Here is a 22,155-nt window from a genome sequence, read left to right as displayed (position 1 = left end):
GAGGGGGGGTCCATTAGTGTGTGTGTGCAGATAGCAGAGCAGCCTCTGAAGCTTAACCTCTTAACAAATGCAGCCTTGTGTTAACATGTCAACACCCAACTGCATACAAACAGTCTTAATTATTTTCATGATCCTATAAAGTCATAACCTTATACACAAAGATAAACCATATATATTATATATTCTACCTAATAACCTCCTGTTCCTTCATTTAGTCTTTATTTGTTCAAAAATCAGCACAAACACAGAACTAATGTTGTTCATTAGGATTTTATTTTTTGGAGGCAAATCAATGAATATATGTACTTTATACAGTATATGAGGAGAACATCTCTACAGTTTCATAATGTAAACAATCTCTGAAGAGAAATGTATTCAGTTTAAAAGGAAGCCATAGTCTTCTGTTTTAAACTATTTACATGAATTAAAATATAATTTATAACATCAGATACTTCCGCTTCTATGAAACTAGATTTTAACAATTCAAAAATACTGAAATGCCTTTTGTCTCCACATTCTCAAGACATATGAAATCACACAAAAGAGAGAAAGAAAAAAAAAACACCATTTAAAGACATCCAAACTAAGTGGCGTATAAATAAAAAAAGAAGAAACGCAAAATAAAACCAACATATGTAAAAATATAAAATCTCGCTAGCATTATTTACCTTTTTTTTTGTTTGTTTTACCAAAAACTAAAGTTAAAAAAAGAAGAAAATCGTTTACGTCATTTTATGTGAATTTGATAGTCATTAGATGTAAATAGACAAAATCGATGGTAAATGAGAAACGACAAAAACAATGTATATGCCCTTTTATGTCAAAATATTTTCACCCACTCACATTTAGCAGATTTCGACAGTTTACAGTCCCTACTTAAGTGCCTATTTGACATCACTGTTGCCATCAAGTTTAACAGATTACCCATTAGTTTTCTGTGCATTGTACAAACTGTTTATGTTGAATCGTGACACGGGTCAAACACGGAAGTGGAATCTGAGGCCGGAGCCGGGCAGGTATTGCAAGCACTCCTAGGGGCTAATTCTGATGGCGTAGCTAGCTGACAGATACATTGCTTGTTTTTATTTTTTTGTTTTGTTTTGTTTTTTTGTTGTTCTTAAAGGAACAAGTAAATGACATAAAAACAAATAAGAGTCGTAGTTGTTTTTTTTTGTTTTTAAAGCGGGCCATGGCGTCGGAAACATGAAATCTATAAAAACTGAATCAAACGAGGAGTCGTCGCGAGCCGCGCTCTGTTGAAGAAGCATCTTTCTTTTGTTTTTTGTTGTTTTTTTTTTTTTTTGGTCAACTTGCCTATCAAGTTTAATGGTTTTCTTGCCATTTTCCATTTTTCTGAAATGAAGAGTGGAAAGAAACGTATTGCATTCTGACGAGGGTAATTCCCTTTGGAAGTTTTATTTTTTTTTTAAACTTTTTTTTTATTTTTTTTTAATATTATTTGGATTCATTGTCCACTGACCTAGGACCTAGACCAACTGGACAACGTCATTTATGCTGAAATGTGTCAACGTGTTCTCAAAACACTAAGGAGAATGATCAACATCAAAGTTTTCTATAAGAAAGTATATAATCATCTAGATATCTACACAAACACACAAATATATATTCATATATATATGTATATACTTTTTTTATAATATGGCTATTGAAAAAAGTTTTAATTACGTCAGTAATTATTTAATAATAAACCACATTGAATTGGAAAGGAGAGGAGTTGAAACGGTAATAATAAAAGCTAGTGGTTGCTTCGTTTCCCCCCCTCCCCCACAACTGATTTTTAAGGCTTGCCATGTTGAATAAATGGGGTCTTCGATGTCGTTTCGCCTCTTGAATCGTGGAGGCGCCCAGACGGGCACAGCGGCCGCCGCCGTAGAAATCCTAGCTGCAGGTTTAAAGGTTTCCTCCAGAATGAGCTTTGCAGAAACCGCGTATGCTTCTCTTGAAACGCTTGTTTAGAAGCGTTGTTTTTGGTCGTTGGCAAGAAAAAAATACATTTTTAAAACTAGACTCGCCACCGGAACTGGGATTTCTGCAGCGATGGCCTCAGCTCGTCTGAACTGACATTGAAAAACGGGGTCAAACCAGCGACGACTTTCTTTTTGTCCTCTTTCTTTTTTCCTTCCTCCCACATTCCTCTACCTGTCACACGTGTATTATTAGGTTATTGGCTGTTGCCGCATCGCAGGCGTGGAACGATCTGAAAATAAAAAAACCCCAAAAAAAAAACCTGTGCACCATCAAAATGTGGCAATAAGAAAAAAAAAAGTTACAACAGCTTTCAAAGAGAAGGAAAAACTAAAATCTGGTGAAGGTATTTCACTACTTGGGATGTTGTGCAAGAGTATTATATTAGTACGACTTGTTTTGTATACGTGTTCACGACGCAACTGACCACATTCTTCCTGTTTGTTTGTTTTTTAGGAGGTTTTTTTTTGTCTTTAACGGCAGTCTACGCACAGGAGCAGTAGCTATTGAATCTGCAGCTCAAAGATTGCCCACGTTATAGTTCAACACCCAAACCAACAATTCACTGTACATTATTACCTCAGTTTTTCAGAAAGGCTGTCTTAATGATAAGATTATTATGTATTGCATCTCAAATTGCTTCTTAAGAAAAAAAGGAAAACAACAAAGAAATTTAAAATAAAAAAATCAATAGTTGTCATTTTATAAACAGCAAAGGAACCAAACGGTCTAGTGTTGATAGTCTAAAGGGATACTTGGATTTTTTTTTTTTTTTTTTGTCTTTTCTACAGTGTTGGACTTTGTGTGAAGTCATTTTTTTTATTCTTTCCCTTCATTTCCTCCCTGCACCGAACAAACATTAACTCATGAGAATAAAACTGAAACGTCTCCTGTCTGATTAGCAATCAAATGTGACCCGCCACCTTTAAAAAACAAAAAAAAACAAAAAAAACAAAAAAACAACACACAATACATTTTATGTTTACAATGAGGCATAGTGCTATATACACATTATATACTCATATATTATATTTTCTTTTTCAATATGTAAACCAGCACATTCTCTCACTTTTTAGTAGTATACATACTAAGCACAAATACTCATTCAGTTGTTTGCAATTAGTTTTCAATTTTTTTACACTTTTAAGTCATTTTCATCAAGTTATTATCATTATTATTTTTTTATAATTTAAATACGACACATTGTTTCTCAATCAGTATGTATAGCACTAAATAGATTTCTGTTAGTTTTGGACATCAGTGAGCCAGGCCCACTTAGCTCGCTGTTATTTTAAAACACTGAATAAGGCGCCTTTGTACTTAGTGTGCGTTCCTAATAAAGTAGAATCAAGTGATGTAAACATTCAATTTTTTGTGTGTGTGTGTGTTACCAAGGAGCTGATTAGATAAAGGAGGAGGAGGAGGAGGATAGAGGAGGGGTTATCCGTTAAAAAGCAGGAGGGAGGGATTCGTTAGGGTTTCAGGGGTTAAACCTGTAAACGAGGCCCCACAGAGAGTTCGAAAGTTGGAGATAGAGGAGAAAAAAAAAAAAAGTCCGGTTGCGTTTTTTATGAGATTCGTAGGCGAGGAGACTGGGAGGAACTGTGAGGAATGGCTGTGCCCTTGACTAAATCATGAGCGCCATCATCATGACTAGATCACCCGGTGGCCGAGGTCACCCCCAAGGACCGACCGCCCGACCAACCAAACCTCTACTCAACCTCTACCCTCGCCGACCCGCAAGCGTCAGCAGTGTCCAACTGGAACACGAGACAAAGACGAGACATTCAGTTACACGAGGACACACGGTCGAGACTCCAAGAAACGGACACGCTAAAAACCGTTAATGAGGCAAGCGAAGGAAAAGAGTTAGAGAGATTATTCCTGCCACAAGGGGCTTTAGCGATAGAGGGAGTCTTTTAGTAGAAAATAAAACCAAACGCATTTCACCCAAAAACTGCCCGTCAGCTAACAACAAAAGACTTTTATAAAAGACCAGGGGGAGAGCATCCAGTAGAACAAGGAAATACAAAGACAGGAGGGAGCAGGGATGGATAGATGTGAGGTAGAGATGCTTTTCTGATACAGTACCTCCCCAGACGAGAAGTCAGGTTCTCGATTGCTCTTTCAGTGACTTTTTGCCGATCCCTTGCTTGTTCCCTGGCTGTGTTACCGGCGGCGCTTTGGCGCCAACCAGATTGGCAGGCTTGGAGGCTCTCTCCCTTTTTTTTTTTTTTTTTTTTGTTATTATCGCGGCGTCGTGCTACTGGCTGCCTCAGGAATGTCATGGAGGGGGCGCTACCCAGGACCGATCTCATTGAAGTCAACGGGACGACTAAGCGAGTCTACTTTTTTAAAGCACCAGAAAAGCTCCACAATCTTTGGGCAAGCAGAAATGGGGAAAACCCGATGATTACATTCAGATTCTTAAATACATTCCGTTTCAAACCAACAGACTCTTCTACTTCTAGCTGTGGCCGTGTTTTCATGGGTGGATTATGGGGAGAAAATAATTGTCGTCTTTACTTTACTAAAAAAAACCTAACGTGAGGCTATAACCCTACATCAGGAAAAAAACAAAATAGATTTGTAGACAATCCAAATAGATTTTTAAGTTCTTTGTAACGACTGAACTCAATAGTGAAAGAAGACTGAACTGGAATGGTTTGGACAAAGTGCGAATATCATACCCAGTATGATGTTAATATACGCCAGTGGCTACCATCTTTATTTCCCCATTTTTAGCCCTGCTTGCTGCAGTCCGAATGTAAACAGTAACTGTTGCATTGGCTGTGGCATTCGGGAAGAAGAAGGGTTGAGGGGAAGGGGCGGACGAGGCATTAGGTCATTGTCACCATCATTGTCATTCGAAAGATACGTGAAGACTCTTTAGATGTGGGAAAAAAAAATCCTCTTAACATTTGTCAACAGCTCTAATTGTGGATTTATCTGGGAAGGAATTTGCCACCACAAGAACTCCTGGCATCGATGTTACTTAACCAAGAAAGAAAGTGATGGAAAAGCATTGGGCAACTGTGCACAAATGCTTTATTGGATAGTCCAGCACTGGTGGTTAACCAGTAGTTTTGGTACCAGTGATAATTCAGCCCTGATTTTAATCCAATTTAATTTTTACCCTGACTCCCGTTTAACTCTCGAGTAGCTACTATCCCTGGCACCAAAGGAATTTTAGCTACTTTCTTTTGTAGGGGATGTTGGCTGCAGCTTGTTTCCAAGCAAATTCATACATGCAACATTCAAATTAAGTGCTTCTCCATTAACCCTTTTCTTGTCTTAGCTCATAATGTTTGTAAACAATGTCGATCTCATTATTTTTTTTCCCAAATCTTGTACGGGGTCTTGACGTATGACGCACCTATCAAACGCAGCCTGCAGCAGCCAGTAGCCGAAAAGCCAAAAATAGTCAGCATGGCAGAGATAAAGAGTTAAGAGGGAAAAAGTGGAGGGCAGCAAAGACATTTTACCTCCTTACAGTGCATAGATCAAATCAAGGAAGCACTACAATTACAAAAAAGAAAAAGAAAAAAGTTTTTTCTTCATTTTAGCTTTGTAAACTTTATCAGTCATCAAATGATTACGTTAATTGTGTTTTTTTTTTCATTTGTTGTTGTTATATTCTTTGTCCATTACACACACACAATAGATTTTTAAAATTTTTAACACCCACAATTTTCGCTAAAACAAAGCAAGATTCAGTTTTTTTATGTTTGTTTGTTTTTTTTTGCTTTTTTTTTGTTGTTTTATTTCCTGGTTATACGACCGCAACAGTGAACAACAGCTTGCAGGTTCACCAATCGTGACCGGAAAAAGACTTGAGTCTGTTTTTTTTTTTTCCTCCTTTCTTTTTTACAAAACAAACGGAACAAAGAACACGCACACGCAGGAACACACACCACGACGACCAACGCAACGCAAGGGTTAGCAAGGATTTTGCTACAGGTCTCTCACGCCCGCTCTTCCAAGGCAGGGCGATGACGTCACCGACACAGACAGGAAGCAGCGTTGTTGTTACTGTTGTTCAGTGGAGAACTCTATCATTATCGTTTGTAGTTGTTGTACCATTGCTGTTTAAAGTCCTGTTTTCCTCCATTGTCTCTTGAACCCCTCCGGACTCCCAATGGCTTCCTCGTTTTTTAAGCAGTATCCTCCGGTGAAAGAAACTTAAAAAAATAAAACAAAACAAAAACAAAACAAAAACAAAAAAAAAAAAAAAAACCCAAGGTCCTTATTGTTACTTTATTCCAATGGTAAAAATGTAAACATTTTTCGAGGTTGCCTTGCATGGAGGTACTGAGAGGCCCGTCTCAGGGCAGAGCCGTGTTGTCGGAGGGATGTTGCTGCAGGTTACTAAGGCAGTAGCGCCGTACTGTCAGCGGTGCAGGGACTTCTGGGCCTCCTTCAGCAGAGTGTCAAAGTCCAGTGCATCGTACTTGCTCTTGACGGGTCCCGGACCGGCCTCATCTAAAATTGGGGGGAGAAAAAAAAACAAGATCTTCGTCAAACTTTGTCAAAACAGAACTTATTTGTACTCAGAAGTCGGTATGTCCGACTTCGGAGTGAGAATGTTCAACTGGAACGCCCCCTGAAGTCAGATTTTCTACTCAGATAGTGGATGAGCTTCCAAGATGGCCGCCCCGTGTGTAAACAGTAGTTAGAAGCTCCTGTAATATCCCATTTATTAGCTCTTCTGATTAGTTTTTGTTGCATTAAATCAGTCGTACAGACACTAGTTTTCCCACATACATATGATGAAATGCTAATTTAAGTTTTTCATTTGTTTTTTTTTTCATATGCTGCAACACTGGCAAATGATTTCCCCTATTTCCTTTTAAAACTGCCTTTTATCATTATTATTATTATTATCATCATGGGGTTTAATGCAGGTTGTATAACAGGCTCAGAGCAAATTGACATCAGGAAAAAGACGCTAGGGATCGTTGCATAGAGCCGCCTGCACCACTGTCTGTCAATGTGTGTGTGTGTTTGTGTGTGTTCATTACCAAGGTCTATGTAGCGTTTCCTTGACAGCCTCCTCAGGCCTGCAGGTCCGTTCTGGAAAACAGTCTCCCGTTCTCTCCAGTGTCTTTGAACCCCCGCCTGACGGATCTTTATCACACCACAGCGCTCCCTGAAGCCAGACAGACAGACACGTTAGGTCACTGACACTTTAGAAAAGGTGAAACGGTCAAAAAAAAAAAGGCATCGGTGATTGTTATTTGAGTTTTTCTTGGAAGATTCAAGTGGCTTTTCTTTAGCTCGTGTTAGAAATAGGATCATTAGAGATGAAAAACATTAAATCAGTCACATAAGTTCGTAATGTTTGACTTGAAATAACAACTGGACTGAACCAGCTGGAGTAATGAACGCACACAGACAATCCCCTGACGTCGAAAGAGACGTGAGAGGGCAAAAATTAGTCGAGAGCATCGGCATCAGAATCCGCCTCACATTCTAAATGTTTGGGTTTGTCTGCAGCAAAGGGAGGGCACCCTTATTAAATTCAACTTTATTAAAGTCATACTTAATTAGTCCCCGTGGAGAGATTTATCCTCTGGTCAGGGGTAGCGGCCCAGTGCAAGGCAAAGTATAGGGACGGACTACAGCTCTGAGGTCAGTGCCTCAGTCAAGGACAATAATAACAAAATAAAGGTTTTAGTTTTTTGTTCTTTTGGTGTGTTTGCTACAGTTTGTACCAGGTGTCTGTTCCAAAATAATCTCACAGTTGATATTCAGTCCTGCTCAAGACTTCGGAGAAAGACTTGAATCACGTATCAACACCATCTTTTCTTGTCCTCGTTTAATTTCAACACTCTGACCATTCTCCATTAAAGTCAGCATTTTCTGCGTAGTCTCAGACTGCAGGTCGTAGGACAAAAACCAGGTTTGCTGCATCGTCAAAAAAAAAAAAACTTCAGAACAAAGAATCCAGATCAGGACACTCACTCGTTGCAGATGATGACTTTGCAGTCCTCCGCTTTGCCGAAAACCTGGAAGCGTTTCCGCAGCATGTTCTGGGTCACGCTGCTCGGCAGGTTGTGGATGTAAAACACCTGGCAGTTGTCCTGGCAACAAGGAAACCATGGCAACAGTCAGGACAATACAAGGCGATACAGACAGACGTGGGGAAGTGAAGCAGGAAGGCTGAGAGCGAAGCCACTTCAGGTGGCTCCTGCGTTTATTTACATGCAGCCTGTTACGGCCGTGGTTGGATCTGAAGCATCAGTTTGCATCCTGCCTCTGAACTATTCGCTGAATAAAGTATCTGTTCTGTAGTCAGGGGCCACTGGCGAGATCAGGGGGTTTGAGATGAACTTTGCTTTTAAAAAGTTTCTCTAATTTAATCAGAATTTGAGGGTGCAGGAGACGGCTGTGTACCTCGTCAGACTTGGCTTTGTTCCTCTGCATGTCGTCAGGACAGATCTCCGAGTTCTCACTGAAGGAAGAAAACAGACAGAGAGAGGAGATAAGGATGGACACAAGGTGAAATGTCAGACATGCAAATAAATAAAGAAAGAAATATAAGTCTTCCTCCCACCGACTGAAGTAAAGCGTCGCTCTGCTCTTTGTCTCTTTCTCTTTCTTTCCCATCGTTTCTCACTGCCGACCATGTACTGAAATAATGTGACCGCTGACCTTATTCTGTGTAAGACAGACCAGTCAAACGGTGCTGCCTCAGAACTCAGCGATGGTTGAGTGCTTTTACGGTTACGGCTACAAATTCAACTTGACGCCCTTAAAAGGCAAAAAAAAAATAAAAAATGGAAACGTGAATCCTGACCTTAGTAGCACACTCTTTCTGTAATGAAACCTCATTCTACTTTTTACACGATCAACTGCCGCTCTGCAGCACAATCCATTCACTGAATTAACATTCAAATTAAATTCATGTGGTGGGTGTTTGCTCAAACCGCCACCGTGCTACAGAAGGCGGCACAGAAAGAACGCATGTTTGTTCCTAAGCTGCTGCTTTGAATGTCGATGTGAGCAGGGTGTGTCTGGAGTTTGTGTAGCCTCCTGTAGGGGATACAGAACCTGATCTTCTTTCATTTGTTCACCTTTGTCCCCAGGATTAAGTCATGTAACGCTGATGTCGAACATTTAAAGATATTTCCACACTGTTTGGACTGAGGCATTTCCTCCTTTTGTGTCTGTTCTCATTTAAGGAAACACTGCACTTTTAGACATTCATTACCTGTATTGGTATGGTAGCATACTTAGCTTTTTGTGCTATGTGTGCTTGTACTGTATAGTGAATAATATGTGGTTCATGAATAAGGATTTTCAAATTTTCTTATGGCACAAATGCCTCAGACACTTTCTTTTTTCTATATTTGAGCATGGATCTAATATCCTTGACCCAGTTTTCCCACACGTCTCCATTTCCTCTCGCACTAATCGTGTCTCACCTGGAGTCCGTCTTGCTGGAGGGGGAGTCGGGACACAGGTGGAGGACGGGTGAGGGTGAGCGAGACGCCGCCGAGCGCTCCGCCTCCTCCTCGGAGGTCGGCGGCGTGGCAGCTGCCGACTGGCAGTCTGATGGAGGCGACGACGACATCATCACCACGGTCGTCTGCTGCTGATGATCCTGGTCTTCCACTTCCGACACCACCAGCCTCTCCTCGCCGTCCTCGCCCTTTTCGTCCAACCCCTGATCGTCAGCCGCCGCTTTGGCCGCTTGGGCGCCGACCGAATCGCTCCCCCCCTGCGCCTGCAGCATGGCGCCGAGGATGGCGGCGCTGCGCTTGCGGCTCTCGCCGAGGCTCAGCGCGCAGTAGTCGTGGTCGCCGAAGCTGCGGTGGGTGTCGCTGTCGCCCGCCTGGCCCATGCGGCGCAGCTGGGCGTACAGCTCCGTCTGCTCGGGCAGCTTCCGCTGGTGGTGGGCGCGGCTCAGCCAGGACGAGCCCTTTGTGGCGCCGGTGGCGTTTGAAGCCGGGTGGACGGACTCGCCGCCGCCTCCTCCTCCTCCTCCACCGTCGCCGCTGCTGCTGCTGCCGCCACCGACACCGACTCCCCCGCCACCTTTTCCTCCCTCCGTCGGCTTGAAGAGCTCATCCTCCACAGATTTGTGAGGTGGGGTAGTGGGAGGAGTGAGACCTGAGTGGGACGAGAGATGAACAACGTGAGGATACAAAGAAAGATCTGCACCAACCCTAAACATGACCTTTACACTGTCAGTCAGACACTGAATTGTCTGAAGATGGTTTAAATGTTATTTCCTTCTCCTGCCAGTGGTTTTAATGTTGTGGCTGATCAGTGTACGTCTCAGTCCACCTCATTTTCCAATTTGACATTTGTTGTTGCATCTCTGGCTAAAAAGGAGACACCTTTTACCCTTCAGGTGTAGGTGGATCCCTCCTGACTCTCCCAGGTTGAGTTTTTGGTTTAGCAGCCACACAAGCAAAACATCTTCAACACGCTCTGCAAGTCCAGTTCTTTAACGCTTCTTTTGGATACATCATGACCTGAATGACTGAGAACCTTCCCAGACAAGTGATGCCGAAGGCTTCCTCCCTTCCCACCCTTCTTTGTGCTAAGCTAACTCACAGCTGGCTCCAGCTTTAAATATAATCTTCAAGCTCTGAGCCACATTGAGATTCTCATCTAACTCTCTGTAAGATTAAGCGTATACTTCTTAAAACGATTCCCTTAAGAAGCGTTCAGCATCTGCAGCGCTAGAAGCAATCCTTCCTCGTTCCATCCAATTCAAACATTCAAAAGATTTGGTCCCACTATCTTTGTCCCTGATGGTTTATCTTCAGAGCTGTAAGAGCAGTTGACATCAATATACCTCCGAAACAAACAACTTGAGATGTGTTTACCTGCCGTTCCACACAGGTCCACGCTGAGCGTCTGCTCAAAAGGCTTGGTGCTGTACTGGGACTCTCTGGTGGCGAAGAGGCAAATCAAAGCAGAGGAAGAGACAAATTAAATACCGCTGTGTCATGTTGGAATATATTACAGGTTTCAGACAACATGAATCCAATAACAGCCTTAAAAGGCTCCCAATTTTTTTCTCCTCACCCCCTAAAATAAAAAAGGTTTCAGCTGACGTCGGCTGAATCTGAATTATGTTTCTCTGTGTAAATGCTACTGGCATTTCTCAGCGCTCCTCGTTTCTTATCACAACAGCCATATGTACTGCGCCGTCCTCTGCCTCTATTCTTCCTCTGCTATTTCTGGCTGTCTGTTTCTGTTTCTCCAGTTGCCATGAAAGGCAGGAGCTGTGCCTAGTGGATTGGCTTCAGGCGGGATATTACTTTCCCTCCGCAGAGGACAGGAGAATAAAATCTAAAAAAGCAAAAACCCTTCACACAAAATACTTTTTTTCTTTTTAGGGGGGTGAGCGCTTTAGATTTGTTTAGGCGGTGGACGGGCGCCAGGGGTTCGTACAGGAAGACCAATTTGGCTGTTGTGACTGGACGGAGCTGGAGAAGTTCCAGGGTTTGGGGCTAGGGATGGGTGGGGAGGTTAATTTGGAAAAGTAAGAGCAGTGTGGGCACTCTGTCTGGCACAGATTAAAATCTGCGCGAAGCCACCCAGGGCTCCCAGATTCATTAGGGATCCCGGAATTAAAAAAAAAAGAAAGAAAGAAAGAAAGAAAAAAGCTCAATTTGGACGTGGTTCATTTTGTTACAAGTTTAGAGGGTATGCACGTATTACTTCTCAGTAAACCTCTTAGAATTAGCATCTTTTATTTATCTACATTTATCATAACTGAAATGAGCTAAAACTAACTGAAACTGGGGCTAATCCACTTTTCTAAATCCATACTAGTTCGTATGGATCATTGTCGAGTCCAATTGTCCTTAATTTGATCTGATAATCCACATTTTTCGGTTTCACTGTATTAACTGATACATGTTTTTGCCACTCGGTGTGCGTGACCTCAGGCAGCAGTGACGTCAACCATACCCTCTATACAGTAATGTTTTATGAGGTCGTACATGCCTGCAAAGCACGCACGCTGCTATACATTAAAAATAGTTTTATGGACGATTCTTCCTCCCTAATAACTCATTAGCTGACTCCTGGAAGCCCAAACGTAAACGTGTTATGTTTGACTTTGGTGTTTAAGTGTCACTCTACTGGTTTTAACTTCCCATCTCCTAAAAAATCTAACAATAATTATGTCAGATTATGAGGCATTACATTATATAACCGAGGCAATAAAACAAATACAGGATCAGATCAATTAACGACTAAAGATTTTTTTTTTTTTTCCCCACAATTTACAGCAAAGGTGATTAACGCAGTAATTTGCATGTTTACGGGGAGTGGATTAGTACGGCTGGAAAACAATCCCCCTGCTCCTTAATGGAATCTCGCTCCGCACTCATAAATAAGCAACCGGCGTAATCTAGAACGCGTCTCTGCAGTGGCGTGGAACAGGAGGCCTCCCCTGAATATACATCAGGCATTAAGGGAGGACGCTCTACCTGCACGAGGAGCTCAGTCGTGAAACATTGCACCCTCTGCATCAAAACAACACACTGATGTAAAGAATCAAGAAAGCTACAAGATAAAAATGGATGTTAATGACCATTATGTGCTATTTAACGAAGTTTTAAGAAGCAGTTGGCTTTAAAGTCAACTGCTGCATTTTCAGAAGAAATAATTCACTTGGTGTATTTTCAGTTCAGCAGCTGGTTAGAAACTCGCAGATATTTTCTTTCCTAAATGCATCGCTGTCTTCTGAACACCTGGAATTCATGAGCAAATGCTTCTTACTTGCGCTGCTACTGCAGCATGAAAAATTAATTTTTACTGAGCCACAACCGCGTGACGAAACCAGCGCAGGTACTTTGGCCAGACGTACTCACCCTGTGGACTTTGGGTTGAGAGGCAGACAGAGGCAGGCTCGCTTCTCTGCAATCAGAACAAACAGCCATTTACATTACACTCAGAAGATGTCACCACTCTCCTCAGCAGTGAGGGCCATGCTAGCATGTTCACACGGCTAAATTCACGCCGCCACCGAACACGTCTAAATTTTGATATTTTTTCCCACATCCTGTGATCTTAGTAAGTGCACTCGCACTTAAGAGTCACACTCACATGTAGGGTGTTAGCTTAATTCATGACAAAACCATTCTATGTGGGTCTATTACGTAACATATTGATTGCAAGTGTTAATATTTGTGTTTCCTGTTTGTCCCACCGTGGCAGCAGGGTTTGGTCGGCTCAGTTGAAGCGGAGCTGCCGTTGCTAGATGTTAGTTGTTCCGGCTGCATCTCGGTCGTGGTTCCTGCTCCTGCCTGGGTGGGCAGGAGTTTGACCGCTGCCCGTCCCTCCTCCTTCTCCTCCTTGTCCCTGCCCTCGCCTTCCCTCGGCCGCGTAGGCCGCAGCCTCTTGGCGAAGCGGCTGGGGAAGGAGGCCAGTCGCCTTGAGCGCCGGACTGAAAAAGAGCCGCCGTTCTCCGTGGTCTCCTCCAGGCTCTGAGGTGGCTCGGAGGAGTCACTTCTCCTCTCAGGGGAGTCTTTACGAAGCTCTGGTTTAGCGTTGGTAGTGCTGGGGGATTGGACCGGGGATGATTTAGCGGGAGCAGAAGGAGCGTGAACTCCTCCTCCTCTGCTGGGGCTTTGACAGTGGGAGTAGGGTGGGCTGTGCAGTCTGTAAGGCTTGCTCACATCGAAGGAGCTGCTCTGCTGCAGGAGCTCGCGGAGGAGGGAGTTGGCCTTCATCTCCCTCCGCCTTGCAAAGGGGAGCCTCTTAGGGGCGCTGCTGCCTGGTCCAGTCAAGCCCCCACTAGTCCCAGGAGTGGTCACCAGGACAACTCTGCTGTGAGAGTTTGTGGTGGCAGGCCGGGAGGCCTCGGGTCTGACCCGGGGCCTCTGGAAGTCGCGGTCCTTGCGCTCCCAGCCCTGCTGCTTGCGCGTGGGCAGGCAGTAGGTGTGCATGTACGTGATCAGCTCCACCACCGAGTGCAGTTCCTTCTCCGAGCTGAACTGAGGTTTGGGCGGCTCGACGGGCACAACAGACACAGCTGCTGCACCCTCCACCTCGCTGCTGCTGGAAGACTCCTCCTCCTCCTCCTCCTCCTCCTCGCCGTCATCCTCTTCGTCCTCCTCCGACTCGCTGTCCTCGTCCTCTTCCTCCTCTTCGTCCTCCTCCGTGTCGGGAGCCGGGGTCTCCTCCACGTCCTGGGCGGTGGTGAGGTGGCGATGCAGCTCGGTGCACAAACGGCCCGCCGGACGCACCGCTCGGGGCTTCCGCTCCTGAGGGAGGTCACTCTGAGGGAGGAGACAATCAAACGTGAATACCAGGACATGGGGACTGGTTTAAATTCACAGACTAGTAACTACAAGTTACTCCTGCATCGTCATTCTGTCAGTGGACGTCAATAAAAAAACGCCGAGCTCACAGACGAGCCTGCGGTCTTTGATTCTAAAGGAACCGACCCTGAAACCTGACGCTTAAATCACCATTTCTCTTTTTATTGCGCTGAAAATATTTCATTAAGCTGTCCGTAGTTCCCTGGAAAAGACGGATGAACCACCAGGCAACAAAAACACACCCATGAGCGCAAAGGGCGTATCTTCAATTTCCTGCCCCCGTATACGGGACCGCGGAGCACACGGCCGTAAATTCTGCTTCCAAATTCGTGAGGGATGATTCACTGTGCAGCTGCAACGAAATGGCTGATTCCATATTACTCATACAGAGAGACTATGATTCACTGTTGCCCTCTTGCCCTGTCAGTCAATACTCCCGCCATCTGCCACAGTAAAGCCACGCTACTCTGAAACCAAAGCTCTCAAACACACACACACTAACACTGCCAGCGACGGCGACGTTGGGAGGGTGTGTGTTGAATGCAGTCCCGGCTCATCCCCACGCAGCTTCCTGTGGGTATTTCTGCATCCTCCCCGCTTGAGGATGAGCTGAAGTTCCGTGTGAAGGCTCAACCGGGGCTTCATGCTTGTACAAGAAAAATGACCAGTGGTGCAATCAACGTCCACTCGAAGCACAATGCTAGCAGCTATCCAATTACTGCTAAGTCATACAGCGGCGGCCATTGTAAATGTCCTCTCTTCGTCGACAGCACATCTGTCACGAGCAGCAGCTGAAGGTCTCTGCGAGCTCGAAGGCTCAAAGAGGTTTTATTCTAACATGAAATATCCATCGGTTGGAAAATAAAAAGGAGATGGACTGCTGCCGGGGGCACAGGCGAGAGTGTTGATGTTGTTGCTGCTGGGTTCAGCTGTTGTACTGGTGAACTGGTCTTGTACTGAAGCCTTTGACAGCTCTTTATTTTTTATCATTCTTTCTTTTTAGTGGAAAATTCATCTGTAGGTGCAATTGCACGGGAGTTGATGCTTTGAAAGACAGTCTGATGCTGTTTAGAGCAGGTTGATGCACTAGATCTCTGAAGATGTTGAAGACGTTGGCATGTTGACATGTGACAATAGAAGTTTTCGCTGCCATCAAATTGGAAGTTGCGAGCTTGTGGTTACGACGTGGAAAGCTGTGCACACTAAATGCTTGGTGTTAAAGTGGCTGATTCATCCCTAAGTAGTGGGAACACCACTATAATGAGCAACGCAGAAAATACGCAGACCTAACCAAGAGATGATAAAATTAAGAAGAGAAAGGTTGCACGCCTAAATTAGAACTTATTAAATTACCATCCGACTCCTTCTCAAACCTCTTTGAAAATGTACCAGTCACCAGGTTGTGAATACCACAGGACTCGGGCATTCACACTGGCTTTGCTCATTTACAGTGTTGGTTCCAACGGCAGCTGTCCAGGGTTTAGTTGCATGCAGTACTGGGGTTGTAGATTGCAATATCCCTTCATTTCCCTTCGTTCTAGGAATGGAAACCACGTTAACATGAAAGCAACCGACTCTAGAGTGTTGGGCTTGTCAAGTCTGGACTAATGTACAAAAACGGTGAACCAAGAACAGCACATTAATTCTTTACTAATTTCCCAGTGAAACCCCTTTAGTTCAAGTAACATTTAAAGTGTCTTGTGCTCACTTGTTTCTGTCCAAAGACAGATGCATGTGATAGCAGACTTGTGGTGGAAATAAAACGATCCTTATTTGCGTCAACTATTTGGTTTTAAAATTAAAAAGCAGTATGTATTTGGTGTATATGACACATCCTATCATGCAAATCTAGGTTTAAAAGACTTCAGCATCAGTGGCAGAGATGCAGACTGCAGGCCCTGCAGACAACAGTGAATTACTTCTACCTTAACTCACCCCCCTGAAAGGAAGTGATTGGAAAAATCCAATTTTGTTATCTCGCCAGCTTTCAGGAGACACAGGGAACGAAGCGGTTACCGGTGAATACAGAGGTGTGTGTCACAGAAAAAGAGACTTGGCCTAACGCACAGTCTGTAATTCTGCTGCAGGGGCAAATAAACAGAGAGCAATCAAATGGCTGAAATCACATTGTCCCGTCACCGATTCTCGTTCTGTAATTGGCGGCTCACCTTGGCGAGAGGTCTGACTGGCCGTAGGTTCAGACTTCTGCTGCTGTAGCGATGGCCGTCCTTGTGCATGTCGATGCCCGTGGGCACGTTGGGGGGAGTCAGCAGCAACTTCTTCAGCTGCAGGTGAAGAAAAAGAGATGAATGAAGCAAACGGTTTGCAAAGTTCAGACTCGTACAAATTTATTTCACTGATTTTATTCTCTTGACGTGAAGGCAGCGGCTGTAGATGGGAGCTATGTTAATGTCCTGTAGACGGATGTTTGTACAAGGGAATAATGTGCAGAAGAGGTCGTGATACTGTACATTTATCATGTCAGGAAAGCTGACAGCTACATGGCACATTCACGTTTCCCATTAAAGAGCTTTGGCCATTTTCCCGCCGTAATAAGAGAACATGACTGCGCCTCCTCCTCCTCCACCATCTACAGACTTCTCCTGTCACCACCACTACCACCCCCGTGCAGGTCACATGTCTCCATCCATCTTTGTAATTTCTTGTTTGGTTTTTGCAACATCTCTTCTCTCCATCCCACCCTCTCGTCCCCGCGCCATATTTCAGCCTTCTTTCCATCCATAAATGTTTATTATCACCCTTCCATCCTTGTGACCTTTCACACTCCATCTTCTATACTTTCACATCAACTCCGTCCATCCTCTTGTTCCATAGATCAAACAGGAAGTCAGAGCGGAAATCACAAAACAAAGCAACCCTCCCCTGAACGCTCCCCTGGGTGTTACCTTCCACATGGATATTAACACGGCGGCTCCTCGTTCTCATATTATCCTTTCATTGCTTTTTATTTTTCATCTGTCTATTCATCCATTCATCCCGGTGCCTAGCTTCATGACAGGGCTATCAGCTGATATAAATCAGCTTAGGGAGAAAATCCCCCTCTAAGCTGCGCAGCATTTGCTGCAGAAGACGACGTGGAAAATACAGATGTGACGGGAGCGAGGATCGGAAAGGTCCCCGGCATATAGGGGATTCACCTCGTTTACGACACGCTACACCCTCTGGCGGCCATATTGGAGGTCCTGATCTCCTGGGAGGCAGTGGATGTGATCGCCTGACTGTAAATAATCCCTTCTGAGGATGAACAAAGTTACATGTAAATGTGATTTGGCTGCTGCAAGTTTAATTTAATGCCTGGAAACCGAAGCCCCAACATGCTACATCTTGGATTTGTGCAGGAAAAACAGCAGTGGTTTGTGGGTAGTGTAGTCTTTCCTAGACCTTAGGTTTAAGTTTACCACACTGCCTGAACAGCTAACACCCACCAAACTGAAAACAGAAGGCTAACACACGTTAGCATGCAAGCTCAGTGGCCACGTAACTATTAAACACAGTTAAATCCAATTTAACTTTATTTTATCCACATAAATACACAATAGACCTGCTGACACACCTCGAGTTTATATGAGGAGCTGCATACACTGATCAGCCACAACATTATGAATTCACATCAGACACCTCATCCCCAACAGGACATAGACACACACACACAAAACTCTTTAGGAGTCACAACAAGAGGGACGCTACACAATATCAGGTCATAATGTTATGGCTGATGGATGTATATCTGAGAAGGGCACTTTAAACCATTTCATAGGCTTTTACGTTTTTCATATTGTGCAGCTTCATGAGAAAATAAGCAGGAAGAATCACTATAAATCAAATTAATGAGGCTTTAAAGTGGGAGGAACCCGTGCGGGGAAAAAAAAAACAAAAAAAAAAAAACAGCTGATTGTTTATCACTAATCTGGAGGTCAACTATGTGTTATCGCCCCCACAACGCTGCAACGGCTCAGCGTGTCCAACATTACCACCCAACAGAGCTGGCGGTAACCAGAGAATACTATCTGGGTCAAACGACAGGACAGGCCGATCGGCGGCTAATGGGGCCACCGCGGCCCTGTGTGGCCGAGCCAACTTGGCTCAGAGACTGTGTGTGATGATGCTCCGCTGAGAGGCCCATTGATGGTTTCTGATGATAGTGAAGAGGAGACTGAAGGTTTGTGTCTGTGCGCAACACTGAAAACCCTCCGTCGGCGTCCGGGCCCCCCTCAAACGATCTACTCTTCCTCACTCTACTACGCTCTACTCTGCTCTGGACGCCTTCCAGCGCTGCACCGGCTCCATCAATGGAGGCCTTGTTCTGCAGTGGGGACGCACACAGGCACGAAGGACTAGTGCAAATCAGGAAGAGGAACACAGGCCAGCACAGTGTTTTATATACGTGTTTGAAACCTGATGCACGGAGGTGCAACTGTTTTCAGTCCGTTTAAGTGCATCTCCGATATCTAGTGCATGTGCACAGGAAGAGATAAAGGGGAAATCCTCTATGTCACAATGGCATTGGATGTTTAAGCCTCCGTTTCCTACGTCAGCTCATAAAACCGTCGGCATTAAAGACGACTGTTCTTCCTGGCTTACATGTAGATGTGAAAGCTGCTTTAGGAGAGAAAAAATGGTTTAGCTTCATAATAACTGCTTTTTAACTGTTTTTATCTTTTGCCAGATTTTTCATTAGTCGTAATTACAGCGTGTGACCGATGTAAGTGCCTCGGTCTAGTCTGGGGTTAAATATAGGTAGCAGGAAATAAACGAGTGGATCGTTTGATGTTTTCGTAAATTCACAAAATGTTTTTCAAGCCAGAGAAATATTATAATTTGACATTTTCCATTTATTTATTTATTTTTTTTAACTTCACTAATCCTATTGTCTTTTTTCGTTATTTATTTGATGTTTATTTTGCGTTATTTTATTTCAAGATGCAAATTCTGCCTGCCCACCGACTGTTTCCTGACCCGATCACCCACATAACTCACTGTTTTGAGCTCTCCACAGTCCTTATTTTCGTTCCAGTCATGCCCTTCACACCTCTGACAGATTTCAGAGCAATGTTTTGGACAACGCTTTCTACCAGCATCATCACAAATTCAAATATAGAGTTTATTTTGGAAGAAATGCATTCAGATGTATTTTTAGCCGCGTAACAGATATATTTAATAACCTAACTGGATTCACGTTTCCGACATTAAGTATATACGTATAGATCCTCTACCTGTGCTCATGCATCATAAACATCTGGATTTCTGAATTTAAACTGTGCTTTTGATGAGCTCCTAATAAAATGAGCACATCTAATCTAATGAAACTGTAACAAGAATGAGAGACGGAGCAAGTAACCTGCAGTGTCACCTCTCACCAGTAGAGGGCACCACCACACTCAGGCCTGAGCACATGAGTGACAGCAGTCATGCAACACTAAACCACTCAACTGATGGAAATAATGGACACACACACACACACACACACACACACACACACACACACACACACATCTGGCAGCTTCAGTCGAGTAAAGAGCATAACGTTATTACACCGAGGCTTTTCTGTGTGAGTGGACGTGAATGTCAGGTTGCTATTTTTGCCACCGATAGTGTACGGAATGGAAACAGAGCCAGGACGCCGGATGATATGATTTAAAAAAAAAAACGACGGCAAAGTGAAATATTCTGCTTTCTCTCAGCGGGGCCTGGATTTAAAGGACACTGCAGACAAGTGAATCATTTAGTTTAAAAAAAAAAAAAAAAAAATCCGGGAATATGAGCATAAAACTTAAAAATGAGTCAGTTTTATGACTGAAACAGAATTATTTTGACTTTCCACACAATCTTCCACCTAAGATTCATTTTTTCTTGGTTTCTTTCTTGTATCAATTAAATATATATATATAAGTACTTTTGTAGGCTATTTATACTGAGTAGGCTTTAGTGTGAACGCAGGAAATCTGCTAAAAAATGGTCCTAATGGAGCAATATATTAAGCTGTTACTGTATCATGAAATGGAAACAGCAACGTTACAAAACATTTTAATTACATCTCCACCGTCAGCTGCATGCAGAGCTATTTAAAACAAGTCTTCTTCCCAGTACAGTTCAGCAATATTACCGACTGCATCCCGGTTCAGATGCACAAAACTGCCTTAAGCAGCCTCCACTTGCTAGTTCCAGACTTGCTGCCTGCAGGTGCTACCAAAATGATGCCCAGGGGAAATGACTTGATGGTGGGTTGACAGGAAAAAGGGTGATTTGTGTGCACAGAATGTTTTTGGAAAAGTGCGTTATCTGGCCAGTGCTGAGAGGGTCTGGGACTTTTTTTTTTAGCTTAGCTGTGGCACAAAGTAACTCATGGAGGGAAACGTTTAAAGAGTGATGTGTCTGCATTAATAAAAAAGGCTGGAAAAATGATGGTTATTAAATTTCTTTTGTATGCATGAACATGGAAAAGACAACTTTTTAAAATTTCGTGCCTGAAACAGAGCTCTGCCATTAAAAAAAAAAAAACGTGATCCAGCTCGAGGAGCAATTTGCGCTGTGACGTTTAAAGGAAATGCAGCACCCATCTGTCTGCGGACTCCACACCATTACTCCCCAATCTGCTATTTAAAGTGTCAGACCGCTTCTTATTCACGCCGGCTTCCTGCACATTTTTTAATCCCTTCACAAGGAATTAAAATCACTGTGCAGAAAGTGCACGATTTGCAATAAAAGTCACCGTGAATTTCCAGCTGACCTCCAGCTTCTTCTTTGACCCTCAGAGTCGTATTTTTTTTTTTTTTTTTTTTTTTTTGCTCGTGTTGAAGTGGAAAGTGAGACGTGACTGATTAACCGGCCTGTTCTGTGCCGTCGTTTCGACCTGAAGGCGTCTTCAAGGATAAACAAGGGCAGGGCAGTCATGTGAGGTGGGCCACAGTGTTTGGCACCACAACAGCGAGTGACGCTGGCGTGAAGCGTTGTGACCTCGCATTATCGCCAACCTGTTGTTTTGGACTAAACAATACCTTCATGGTATTTCACGGCGTCTTGTGTGGCGTTACTACGCCAACGGCACTGGAAACCACACAACGCTGATGCTTAGTTGCTGCGGGGCATGGAATATTTTTTTTTTTAGCTTCCTTGACTTCCAAACTGCCCTGATAGCCGTATTAAACCATCTAAGGTCGTTGAAGTCATTATCATTTCCACCAATTTGGAAGGAATGCTCGGTCTGCTGGTCATTTTGTCTCTCTGGTGCCAGTCCAATAACTGTGGCGGAGCAGTCTTACAGTAAAAAGTCTTGGGTTCATTAAAACCATTGTAGTCAGAGAAAACAAAGCTAAAAGTGGGTCCGATTTAATCGGAACCAAGGTCAGTCAGATATATACCTGGAAGACAAAATAGAGGCAGCAAAGGAAGTTGCATTAGTTGTGCATTTTCACCGTTTGTCCTGTTTGTTCGTAGTAAACACAGCTGCATAAAGCTGATTAAGGTTAAACCCAAACAGCCACGAGATGATCTCTGTCTTCATGAAAGTTCTCTTAGTGAATATTGAACATGAAAAACACAGCTGGACCCTTAATACTCACAAATGGTATCAGTTTGTATCCTGGCGTAGTCACTCTCAATTGAATTAACTTTCTGAATTTGTATTTTATTATAGGGCACGTTTCAACCAATAAGATTAAAAAAAAAACCTCTGCATGCAACTGGATGGTCTTAAAACCAATCAGAGGCAACGACAGATCGACTCAAAATCAAAATTAAAATGATGGTATTCTGATTTGCCTGATTTGACGTTGCTCAGGACCATCTGCTACAGTAAAACATTACCACAGACCTTGTATATTCCAGCTTCTAATGCAGTTTTACCTTTAAATAAACT

The 22,155-nt window shown here is 43.5% G+C and overlaps 1 protein-coding gene across 1 annotated transcript in view; it reads right to left on the bottom strand.

The window, feature by feature from the left end:
• Nucleotides 1-251: 251 nt before the first annotated feature.
• Nucleotides 252-22,155, bottom strand: part of ppargc1b (peroxisome proliferator-activated receptor gamma, coactivator 1 beta) — an 89,753-nt gene continuing 67,849 nt past the window's right edge. Inside the window, exons 4-12 of the mRNA XM_047585753.1 lie at nt 16,448-16,564; nt 13,166-14,237; nt 12,828-12,873; nt 10,827-10,891; nt 9,414-10,101; nt 8,383-8,440; nt 7,951-8,069; nt 7,008-7,135; nt 252-6,468 (exon numbers count right to left, since the gene is read on the bottom strand). Of these exons, the coding sequence (XP_047441709.1) occupies nt 6,377-6,468; nt 7,008-7,135; nt 7,951-8,069; nt 8,383-8,440; nt 9,414-10,101; nt 10,827-10,891; nt 12,828-12,873; nt 13,166-14,237; nt 16,448-16,564 (2,385 nt within the window). The 3' untranslated portion in view covers nt 252-6,376. The remainder of the gene's footprint in view (nt 6,469-7,007; nt 7,136-7,950; nt 8,070-8,382; nt 8,441-9,413; nt 10,102-10,826; nt 10,892-12,827; nt 12,874-13,165; nt 14,238-16,447; nt 16,565-22,155) is intronic.

The sequence above is a fragment of the Mugil cephalus genome, chromosome 5 (genome assembly GCF_022458985.1).
Source record: "Mugil cephalus isolate CIBA_MC_2020 chromosome 5, CIBA_Mcephalus_1.1, whole genome shotgun sequence".
Lineage (NCBI taxonomy): Eukaryota > Metazoa > Chordata > Actinopteri > Mugiliformes > Mugilidae > Mugil > Mugil cephalus.
This window is presented reverse-complemented; position numbering and strand designations above follow the sequence as displayed.